Below are 12,109 nucleotides of genomic sequence, written 5' to 3'. Positions count from 1 at the left end.
GGTTGGTGGTGAGGTAATAGGGAGTCAACATCCTCAACCTTCTGGTTCCAAGAGGTCTGGGGTCTACGTGCTGTGGGTGGCATACAGTTAACATCTTCCACCTGGTGGGGCTTTCAGTATCTGAAAAATAGCTCAAAGGACATGACTCAGGATATTATCTATAGCCCTTGAGGAGAAACTAAAGGTTCTTGACTTTGTTTAATGGTTACACTTATTATTTTGTCTTGCTTAACTCTGACTCTTTTCCTTTGCTTCTGCATTTTCTCACTTCTCTGATTAAATTTATTCTTTAGAACTTGGGGAAGGCCTAGGAGGCTAAAGTTTTTCTACAAACAAGAGACAGGTGGAGGAAAAGGAGGGGTGTTCTGTCCAGGAAGGCCCCATAGAGTCCTGCTCAGTTACATGATCAGACAAAATATGGGTGAGATATTGGTTAAATCTAAACAAACACTGATTGCATAAAACAATGATGTCTAATTGGTAGGATTTAAAAATCAGAACAGGGGCTTCCCTGGTGGCACAGTGGTTGAGAATCTGCCTGCTAATGCAGGGGACACGGGTTCGAGCCCTGGTCTGGGAGGATCCCACATGCCGCGGAGCAGCTAGGCCCATGAGCCACAACTACTGAGCCTGCGCGTCTGGAGCCTGTGCTCCGCAACGAGAGAGGCCATGGTAGTGAGAGGCCCGCGCACAGCAACGAAGAGTGGCCCCCACTTGCCACAACTAGAGAAAGCCCTCACACAGAAATGAAGACCCAACACAGAAAAAAATAAATAAGTTAATTAAAAATCAGAACAGGACTAAAATAAAGGATCACAATGGTACATAAGTTGGCTGATTAGTGTTAAACTCTTCTCAGGTCCTTATGTCTTTTGTTTTTTGATTTTTCTGAAGGAGGATAACATTTTTTTTTTTTTAAGGCTATTCTTTAGGCAGAAGGAAATGGATCCCAGATGGAAGGTCTGAGATTGAATTAAAAAAATGATTGCTACCGAGCCAAACGTGGGTCCACTTGCTCGCCCGTGTGAAGTAAAGCCAATCTACCGACACCAGGCTGTGATAAAGGAAAGTGCAGCGTTTATTGCCGGGCGCCAAGCAAGGAGTTTAGGCAGCTAGTGCTTAAAAGACCCGAACTCCCTGATGGCTTTAGGGAAAGGTTTTTAAGGACAGCCTGAGGGAGGGAGGTTGTGGGGTGTGTGATCAGCTGGTGGACATTTTTCTGATTGGTTGGTGGTGAGGTAATAGGGAGTCAACATCCTCAACCTTCTGGTTCCAAGAGGTCTGGGGTCTACGTGCTGTGGGTGGCATACAGTTAACATCTTCCACCTGGTGGGGCTTTCAGTATCTGAAAAATAGCTCAAAGGACATGACTCAGGATATTATCTATAGCCCTTGAGGAGAAACTAAAGGTTCTTGACTTTGTTTAATGGTTACACTTATTATTTTGTCTTGCTTAACTCTGACTCTTTTCCTTTGCTTCTGCATTTTCTCACTTCTCTGATTAAATTTATTCTTTAGAACTTGGGGAAGGCCTAGGAGGCTAAAGTTTTTCTACAAACAAGAGACAGGTGGAGGAAAAGGAGGGGTGTTCTGTCCAGGAAGGCCCCATAGAGTCCTGCTCAGTTACATGATCAGACAAAATATGGGTGAGATATTGGTTAAATCTAAACAAACACTGATTGCATAAAACAATGATGTCTAATTGGTAGGATTTAAAAATCAGAACAGGGGCTTCCCTGGTGGCACAGTGGTTGAGAATCTGCCTGCTAATGCAGGGGACACGGGTTCGAGCCCTGGTCTGGGAGGATCCCACATGCCGCGGAGCAGCTAGGCCCATGAGCCACAACTACTGAGCCTGCGCGTCTGGAGCCTGTGCTCCGCAACGAGAGAGGCCATGGTAGTGAGAGGCCCGCGCACAGCAACGAAGAGTGGCCCCCACTTGCCACAACTAGAGAAAGCCCTCACACAGAAATGAAGACCCAACACAGAAAAAAATAAATAAGTTAATTAAAAATCAGAACAGGACTAAAATAAAGGATCACAATGGTACATAAGTTGGCTGATTAGTGTTAAACTCTTCTCAGGTCCTTATGTCTTTTGTTTTTTGATTTTTCTGAAGGAGGATAACAGTATTACTTAATTTTAGATTTTTCTATGTAAAGCATGCACGTTAAAATGTCTAGAGCAACCCTAAGGAATAGATACAAAATATGTAAATTCCATACAGATAGGAAAGGGGAAAAAAGGAGTGAGAGAAGAAAGGCAAATTCAGTAATCCTAAAGAAAGGAAAAAGGAAGAAAAATAAGATAAAAATTAAAAAGGAGAGATTCTACTTCTGGTAATGGCAAGGTAGCTCCTATCAGACCAACCCTCCTAGAGATAGCAATTATGAGCTCTGGACAAAATATGAAGAACAACTAACTTCCTGAAGGCTCTGGAAAGAGATCAAAAGCAGGAAGAGACTACAGGGGAGCCAACATTTAGAAGAAGGAACAGCCAACACATGCAAAAATATGTAAAATCTCACAAATTTAATATTGAACCAAAGAAGCCAGAAGCAAAAGAGTTTGTGCTGTAGAATTCCATTTGTATAAAGTACAGAAACAGGCAAATCTAAACAGTACTGTTAGAAGTCAGGATAGCACTTACCCTCCATGGGGGTGGATAGTGACTGGAGGGTTTCTGGGATCCTGGTGGGTTCTATTTCTAGATCTGGGTGCCTGTTACGTGGGTGCGCCCACTTGATGAAGATTCATCAAAATTGACATGGTATGTGTGGCTGTGTTGGGTCTTTGTTGCTGCACGCGGGCTTCCTCTAGCTGCGGCGAGCGGGAGCTACTCTTCGTTGCGGTGTGTGGGCTTCTCATTGTCGTGGCTTCTCTTGTTGTGGAGCACGGGCTCTAGGTGTGCGGGCTTCAGTAGTTGTGGCACGTGGGCTCAGTAGTTGTGGCTCACGGGCTCTAGAGCACAGGCTCAGTAGTTGTGGCACACGGGCTATAGTTGCTCCACAGCATGTGGGATCTTCTTAGACTAGGGCTTGAACCCGTGTCCCCTGCAATGGCAGACAGATTCTTAACCACTGTGCCACCACGGAAGTCCCTGAGCTAGCTCATTTCCAGGCAGTGGTAGAGGGTCAGAAGATAACTCCTTCTTTTTTTTTTTATAAAAGTTTATTTTTGGCTGTGTTGGGTCTTTGTTGCTGCACGCGGGCTTCCTCTAGCTGCGGCGAGCGGGAGCTACTCTTCGTTGCGGTGTGTGGGCTTCTCATTGTCGTGGCTTCTCTTGTTGTGGAGCACGGGCTCTAGGTGTGCGGGCTTCAGTAGTTGTGGCACGTGGGCTCAGTAGTTGTGGCTCACGGGCTCTAGAGCACAGGCTCAGTAGTTGTGGCACACGGGCTATAGTTGCTCCACAGCATGTGGGATCTTCTTAGACTAGGGCTTGAACCCGTGTCCCCTGCAATGGCAGACAGATTCTTAACCACTGTGCCACCACGGAAGTCCCTGAGCTAGCTCATTTCCAGGCAGTGGTAGAGGGTCAGAAGATAACTCCTTCTTTTTTTTTTTATAAAAGTTTATTTTTGGCTGTGTTGGGTCTTTGTTGCTGCACGCGGGCTTCCTCTAGCTGCGGCGAGCGGGAGCTACTCTTCGTTGCGGTGTGTGGGCTTCTCATTGTCGTGGCTTCTCTTGTTGTGGAGCACGGGCTCTAGGTGTGCGGGCTTCAGTAGTTGTGGCACGTGGGCTCAGTAGTTGTGGCTCACGGGCTCTAGAGCACAGGCTCAGTAGTTGTGGCACACGGGCTATAGTTGCTCCACAGCATGTGGGATCTTCTTAGACTAGGGCTTGAACCCGTGTCCCCTGCAATGGCAGACAGATTCTTAACCACTGTGCCACCACGGAAGTCCCTGAGCTAGCTCATTTCCAGGCAGTGGTAGAGGGTCAGAAGATAACTCCTTCTTTTTTTTTTTATAAAAGTTTATTTTTGGCTGTGTTGGGTCTTTGTTGCTGCACGCGGGCTTCCTCTAGCTGCGGCGAGCGGGAGCTACTCTTCGTTGCGGTGTGTGGGCTTCTCATTGTCGTGGCTTCTCTTGTTGTGGAGCACGGGCTCTAGGCATGTGGGCTTCAGTAGTTGTGGCACGTGGGCTCAGTAGTTGTGGCTCACGGGCTCTAGAGCACAGGCTCAGTAGTTGTGGCACACGGGCTATAGTTGCTCCACAGCATGTGGGATCTTCTTAGACTAGGGCTTGAACCCGTGTCCCCTGCAATGGCAGACAGATTCTTAACCACTGTGCCACCACGGAACTCCCTGAGCTAGCTCATTTCCAGGCAGTGGTAGAGGGTCAGAAGATAACTCCTTCTTTTTTTTTTTATAAAAGTTTATTTTTGGCTGTGTTGGGTCTTTGTTGCTGCACGCGGGCTTCCTCTAGCTGCGGCGAGCGGGAGCTACTCTTCGTTGCGGTGTGTGGGCTTCTCATTGTCGTGGCTTCTCTTGTTGTGGAGCACGGGCTCTAGGCGTGCGGGCTTCAGTAGTTGTGGCACGTGGGCTCAATAGTTGTGGCTCGCGGGCTCTAGAGCGCAGGCTCAGTAGTTGTGGCGCACGGGCTTAGTTGCTCCGCGGCATGTGGGATCTTCCCGGACCGGGGCTCAAACCCGTGTCCCCTGCATTGGCAGGCGGATTCCTAACCGCTGCGCCGCCAGGGAAGCCCAATAACTCCTTCTTTGAAAGGACATCTTCCTGCTTCTTCCCACTGTGTAGGCATGAGAAGGGGCCTCATTGGCTGGGAACTCTGAGTCATGGTGACCTCACAAAGACCACGACACCGCCTGGAGTTGCGGGGAGCCTAGGTAAGCTTCAGTGTGGCTCTGGGAAAGTCCCAGGGGTGGGGGAAGCCTCCACAAGGCAGTTACCACCTTGACCCCCCCCTTCTCTGGGTAACAGTCTTCCTGCTCTGGCTGTAATTCCACAGTTAGAACTTCATATCTTTGACTAACGGCTGAATATTGTGTTACCATGTGGACGCCCCAGGTGGAGGTAACACATTGAACTTTTACATCAGCACTTAAGGCTCATGGACAAAGAGTTTAGGCTATCAAGTTCTGAGAATGTGGTAGATGGGAGTCCCGGGGAGGAGAGGGAGAGTGAGAAGACTCAGGGAGGGACTACCATAGCCTGGGGGGAAGAGGAGGCTGAGAAGCTAAAAGCCAGACTTGATCCTTTTCTCACAGCCCCCACCCAGCTATCACCCAGGGGGAGGAAAGGACGGTGAAGGTGGACGTTTACATGGGGAACTGCTGGGGGCCAGATGCCAGGATCATGCCTATGTGCATTATCACATTTTATTCCCTATCTTACCTTGTGGATTGAGTATTAATATAGACATGCAATGTGGTGAGGCTACCTTCCCAGGCTCACACCATTGGTGAGCGAGCAGGTTTCAGCTGACTCCAAAGCCCTGGGTTTGTGCATTATAACTGGGCATCAGGAGGGGCACGTTGTTTTCACTGGACTTTTCCTCTAGGGTAGAGGCCTAAGAGTGGTGGAGGGAATGGGGGAAACGGGAAGACGCGGCTTCACTGAGGGATTCGTACCTTGGGAATCTCTGGGATCTTGTAGGGAAAACTGAGCTAAGAATACCTGGGTTTGAGTCCTTCCTCTGCCACTTTCTGGGGACTTTGCAAAAATCTGTTTATGTCCCTGAGCAGTCTGAATTAACATGCCAGTAAATGAGGATAATGATACCTGTCCTGAAGAGTTGTCATTCATCCATGCATGCCCTTATTCCATTAAAGTGTTCTGAACCTTCCCTGTGTGCTAGGCACTATGCCATGTGCTGGGAAAACAGGGGTAATAGACACTCACCAAGCTCATTTTCTAAAGTGGAGACACACAAGTAAACAGAGCAATCCTCTGGTACAGGGTGATCACATGAGGCGGGCACCTTACCCACATTTGAGGGTCCCAGGAAGACTTCCAGGAGGAAAGGACACCTAAGCTGGCATCTGGAAAGTGACTAGATGTTAACCAGGGGAAGTGATGGAGGTTTAGGTGAGTAGTCTTGGGGAAGTTTACAAGAAGAGGAAAGAGTATTTGCAAAGGCCCCATTTGAAGCACTAGGAGAAGTTGAAAGTGGCTCAAGCATAGGGCTGGGGAAGGGGATGGATGTAGCTGGAGAGATGGAGGGGCAAGACCTGTGGGCTGAGGGTCCTGGCAAAAGAAACACAGACATCAGACTGAAGATTAGAGGGTCTCCCCTTGTGGCCTGTCCACCAGCTATGTGATGATCACTCTGGGGAGGGGTGGAGGGGGAGAGCTTGATTTTTAAAAGGCCCCCACAGAGCCTCCTCAGAGCTACAAAGTGGAATTGCTAAGAGTGAGGCCTGGGAAACTGTCTTTTAGGAAATATAATATAACCCACACCCCACAGTCTAAAAAGCCATAAGAAGTCACAGAGAGGTTCTAAGAGGGGATTGGCATGGTTGAATTTGCATGCATTTTTCCTTCATCTAAGAGTATCTTTTTTTTTTTTTTTTGGTGGGGGGCACCACACTGTGCGGTATATGTGGGATCTTAGTTCCCTGACGAGGGATTGAACCCATGCCCCCTGCAGTGGAAGCGTGGAGTCCTAACCACTGGACTGCCAGGGAAGTCCCATCTAAGAGTATCTTTATTTCCCCTTCACCCCTGAAGAATAACTTTGCCAGTTACAGGATTTGTGGTTGACAGTTCTTTTCTTTCGGCACTTAAAAAATGTCTACCACTTCTTTCTGGCCTCCGTGGCTTCAGATGAGAAAATTGCTGTGATTTGAATTGGTGTTCTCCTATAGGTAATTCTCTCTGGTTGCTTTTAAGATTTTTTTTTTTCATTGCCTTTAGTTTTCAGAAGTTTACTGATGATGTATTTTGGTACGGATTTCTTTTTTTTTCTTTTAATTTAATTAATTAATTTCTTTATTTATTTTATGGCTGCGTTGGGTCTTCGTTGCTACACACGGTCTTTCTTTAGCTGCGGTGAGTGGGGGCTACGCTTCGTAGCGGTGCGTGGGCTTCTCATTGCGGTTGCTTCTTTTGCTGCGGAGCACGGGCTCTAGGTGTGCGGGCTTCAGTAGTTGTGGCACACGGGCTCAGTAGTTGTGGCTCGCGGGCTCTAGAGCGCAGGCTCAGTAGTTGTGGTGCACGGGCTTAGTTGCTCCGTGGCACGTGGGATCTTCCTGGACCAAGCTCCAAACCGTGTCCCCTGCATTGGCAGGCGGATTCTTAACCGCTGCGTCACCAGTGAAGGCCTGTTTGCCCATTTTTAAATTGGGTTGTTTGTCTTTTTGTTGTTAAGTTGTAAGAGTTCTTTATATGTTCTAGATATTTGACTCTTATCAGATACATGATTTACAAATATTTTCTCACATCCTGTAGGTTGTGTTTTCACTTTCTAATAGTATCATTTGATGCACAAGTTTTTAATTTTGCTGATGTTCAGTTTACCTATTTTTTCTTCTGTTGCTTATGCTATTGGTGTCATATCTAAGAAATCATTGCCAAATTCAAGGTCATGAAGATTTATGCCTATGTTTTTGCCTATGTATTTATGCCTCTTATATCTAGGTCTTCAATCCATTTTGAGTTAACTTTTGTATCTAGTGTGAAAGGGTCCAATTTATTCTTTTAGATATTGATTTCCAGTTGTCCCACCACCATTTGTTGAAGAGACTATATTCTTTCCCCACTGAAAGGAGTTGGCATCCTTGTCAAAAATCAATTGACCATAGATGCATGGATTTATTTCTGGACTCTCAGTTCTATTCCATTGGCCTATATGTCTATCCTTTTGCCAGTACCACACTACTGAATGTAATTTTAAAGGAAGATCTTTGTGGCTCAATTTGGAAAATGGTTTGTTGGGAGCTGTCCTTACACACAGAGACCCTTGTTGAGAGGGCAATTCGAAGACAGAGCCCCAAAGCAATGGGAGCTGTACTTGGGTTTAGCAGTGGTGATGGAGATATGGGGAGATATTTGGGAGCTTTTCTGGAGCCAGAATTAGCAGAACTTGGCCAAATTTGGATTCAGCAAGTGAAGAAGAGAGTAGTCAAGGATAATATTTTTTCTGGCTTGGGTAATGGTGCCAGTTTCTTGCAACGTAGGAGAATAAGAGGGTCTGATTTGGAGGAAAGCTGGCATGTTCTGTTTCGGATTCTCTAGATCTGAGGTACCTCAGTGTCAGATGTGTGTGCACACAAACTCACATGAGTGCCTAACACATTCCAGGCCTATACGACTGATAAACATGTTCTCAAAGAGGAACTGGAAGACCCACTGATAGTTCCTCCTCCTGAGAGCTCCAGAAACCCCTGTTAAGGCCTGGAAGCATTCACAGAAGTGGAGGAGAGAGGATGGGAATTGGTCTGTGGTTCTCTCGGTCTCTGACTGGACTAGGTGTTTTATGGCCTCCCTCTACTCTCCTTATTTGGGGCCCCAGAGCCTGGGGGCAAAGATCAATAGGCAGCTGTGCAGTGACCTCCTTTAGCTCTCTTGGGTCCCACCCAAGCCCCTCAACAACCATCACTTTTCCCAGTGCACAGCTTCCCTTTGGTGGAGGGTAAGATATGGGCTGCCCCCCACTGTCAGGCAGCTCTGAAGCCTTGCCTGTTTGTTGCAGGGTGGAGGAGGAGGACTGAGGGAACAGGAGAAAGTTGGGGAGATCGCTCTTTTCTCATGGATGAAGGAGGGTCAACCAGAGCTGGGACATGTGCCTTCCTGCCCAGTGACCAGTATTGTGGATCTGCTGTATCAGAGGGGTAGACATTATTCACTTTCACAGGCTAAACCTGTGAGGCCTTACAAAATCCTGCTGACTGCATCATAGGCTGTACCTGACTCATATTTTTTTCAGGTTGAAAATGCCTCCCTTTGTTAACTATAGCGTGTGTGTGTGTGTGTGTGTGTGTGTGTTTCACAAGAGGAGAATTCGGGTGGGGTGATCCAGGGTTTTTTGGAGCCTGAGGCTTTTTATAATTTTGAGGCTCCTCTTTAAGTAGAAGAAGACAAAATGTGAACACAAAATTAAGGACAGTCCCTTTGGAAAAGAACTATATGAGCAAGGAGGCTTGATATTTTAAATTTCATTAGCTTCAGGTTAAAATCACCTCTGGTGCTGATGATAGGTGAACGCTTCCTTCCTCTGAGGCAGATTGCAAAGTTCTGCATGAACTGCTTGCTTGGGGGTGAAGCCAGGTCCCGCTGGGCTCTGAGCACCTTACTGCTCTCTGCCCACAGTGCCTTGCAGAGAGTAACAGAACAAGTACTAACATTTAGAGAAGACCTTCAGTGGGCCACGTGGGCTGCATGCCAGACACTGAGACTTCAACTACTCTTGGGTGGTAGGCTTTATGCTCCCCATATTAGAGATGAGGAGGATGAGAGCCAGAGCAGGAGTGTCTCTTCCCCAGATTTACTGACATTACTAAGAGGATGAGCTGAGATTTGAACCCAGGACAACATGACTCCAAATCTATGTTTTTCCAAAGCCAAGCCATAAACATGCACAGCAAAATGTATGGGATGAGTAAATGACTTAGTGAATGAGTTAGTGCATAAATGAATAATAAATGAATACGTGTTGAAATGAACTAGTGACAGAATGGATGAATGAATGAAGAGATAAAAAGATGAAATAACAAGTTCATTTATTGAAAATTTACTGTGTGCCAGGTGCTGTGCTAGATTCTTATGGATCTTCTTGTCTAGTGCGGAAACCAGATATTGTGTGCCAAGAAAGGGGAAGTGGATAAGATGCCCCGGGGACTTATAAGTGGACCTCACCTGTCTGGGGGACCTGGAAGGCTCAGAACATATAAGCTAAAATCTGAAGGGGTGAAGCTGTGGGTGTTGTTCAGGGAATGTGGCTGGAGAAGGGGGTGCCCAACCTATGGAGGGCCAGAATTAACCTGGGAGCTTGGCTCTTTGGAGAAACTCAAAGGAGTTGAGGGATGTTGGAATGAAGAGGTGGGATATAGAGGGAGTATGGAGGGGCAAGAAGGGAGAAAAGGGAGTTGGGGCCAGACACAGAAGGGCCTTTTAGGTCCTGCTAAGGATTGGAGATGCTGTCCTGAAGACCGTGGGAAGCCATTGAGGGTAGGAAGTCAGGTGGCATAAAGAGGTGGTCTTGGCTGCCCTGAGGGCCAGTGGTGTGGGTCATCTTCCTCCCCTTGACCTCCACTTCCTTAAGTATATAATGCAGTAATCATATCTAACTTCTGGGACTCTGTGTGTGTGTGCAGGGAGATTTTGTTAGCAGATGTGCGTGCCTGGCCTTTAGACTTTGCTCAGTAAGTGTTGAAAAAGCCACTCTTGCCTGACTTGCTCTCCTTTTGCATCTCCTCCCAGGGACCAACTCCTGCTTAAGAACACCATGCACGCAGGTGAGCTGTCCCTACAATTCCTGTAGGAAGGGTGGCCCAGGTATGGGGGTAGGCTAGAGTGGGAGGACTGGGGAGTTCAGCCAGCAGTCAGATTGCTGGGCTGAGACAGGCTCTGTTTTGGATGATTTTGCCCCAGGTTCTCCTCCATGTAGTCTGCCTCCCCCAGAGCAAACTGCTAAGGGCAGTGGGCAGCTCTGTCAAGGCTGCTTTGGGAATCTAGAACCACAGTCATTCACAGAATAGTTCTAGAAACTTAGGGGTTGGCTGGAAGTAGGGTAAGTAAGGAGGCTCCCCCTTCCCTTTTTCTGCCTTAAGGGGGATCCTCATTTGTCTAGTATTTGTGGACTTCTTACTGTGGACCTGGCATTGTGTTAGGTGCTGGGGATGCCCCTGGCACTAAGATGTGCATAGTTCTCTCCAGGGGGGAGCTCATCTCTAGCAGGGGCTGGACCACTAAAAAAGTCATTGGAATAAAGTGCCATGAATCATTTTCTCAGAAGAGTGGGATCGGCAAGGAGAGTAGGAGGAGGTTCCAGGACAAGGCAATTGCATTTAAGGGCCGTGAGCTGCAAGGGAGCAGGGTATGGTCAAAGAAGGGAACACAGGGGATGGGGCTGGAACTGAGAGAGCCAGGGGAGAGCCGTGCAGGACGGGACTGGACAGGTGGGCTGGACGTGGTCATGAAGGACCTTGTAAGTCACCCCAGGGACTTCATGCTAAGGATGGTGGGGAGCCATGGAAGGGTTTCAACAGGTGAGGCTCAATTTGCCTTTCTCCCTCTCAGGAGCTCAACAGTAAGCTATTGGACAGAAGGGAGCAGTGGCATTGAGAGACCTCCAGACCAGGCATGGCCATGAATCCAGGGTCTAGTCTGGTCCTCCGTGAAGACACAAAGATGATACCCACTCTCAACTCCACTGAGGCCCCTGGTTTAGGCTCTGGCACCATCTCTGGGACCAACCTAGATACAGACCATGTTCCTGTCTTGAATCCACCCCTGGGTCCTGGCTTGGTTCTTGTTCCAGACCTTAATCCAACTCTGAGTCCTGTCTCAGAGGAGGCCCCTGGCCTGGCATCTGATAACACCCCCAGACCTGATGACAGCAGGGCCGCAGCTCCAGCCTCCCTCCAGATCACCACTGCCCACTCTGGTGAAGCCCTGGGTTTGGATTCCAATCACATCTCGACAGCTGACTCACAGGGGGCCCTAAGTCCAGCCTCAAACCTCGTTCTCAGCCCTGGCTCTACGGAAGCCCAGGGTCTGAACTTGGGGAACCACCCTAGGCCAAATTCTGAGGAGGCCTTCAGCTCCCTCCCAAGCAAGATTTTTGATTTGGGTCAGAGTAACTCCAATCCTTCCAGGCCTGAATCAAACCCATTTAAAAGGTCTTATTCAAAAGAAACCCTTGTTCTGGGCCAAAGCACCTCCAGGCCAGGCTCAAAAGCTCTCCTTATTCCAGCCCCAAACTCTTCTCTGGATCCTGATTCCAATCAGCTGCTCAGGGTGGGCTCAGGAAACATCTCCAAGCTGGACCTGAATGCAGCTCCAAGTTCTCCTGGGTCCCTAATGCCAGACATGAATGAGACCATCACTTTGGTTTCACATAACATCTCTGGATCTGTTTCAAAAAGAACCTTTGGGGCGTCCCTGGTGGCGCGGTGGTTGCGCGTCCGCCTGCCGATGCAGGGGAACCGGGTT

The 12,109-nt window shown here is 48.1% G+C and overlaps 1 protein-coding gene across 1 annotated transcript in view; it reads left to right on the top strand.

The window, feature by feature from the left end:
* Nucleotides 1-4,366: 4,366 nt before the first annotated feature.
* Nucleotides 4,367-12,109, top strand: part of LOC112063880 (maestro heat-like repeat-containing protein family member 7) — a 12,764-nt gene continuing 5,021 nt past the window's right edge. The window contains exons 1-3 of the mRNA XM_024119957.3: nucleotides 4,367-4,842; nucleotides 10,376-10,410; nucleotides 11,195-12,069. Coding sequence (XP_023975725.1) covers nucleotides 11,258-12,069 — 812 coding nt within the window. The 5' untranslated portion in view covers nucleotides 4,367-4,842; nucleotides 10,376-10,410; nucleotides 11,195-11,257. The remainder of the gene's footprint in view (nucleotides 4,843-10,375; nucleotides 10,411-11,194; nucleotides 12,070-12,109) is intronic.

Source organism: Physeter macrocephalus, unplaced genomic scaffold (genome assembly GCF_002837175.3).
Source record: "Physeter macrocephalus isolate SW-GA unplaced genomic scaffold, ASM283717v5 random_156, whole genome shotgun sequence".
Classification (NCBI taxonomy): Eukaryota; Metazoa; Chordata; class Mammalia; order Artiodactyla; family Physeteridae; genus Physeter; species Physeter macrocephalus.
The sequence above is the reverse complement of the archived record's forward strand: the minus strand, read 5'-3'. Positions and strand labels throughout refer to the sequence as shown.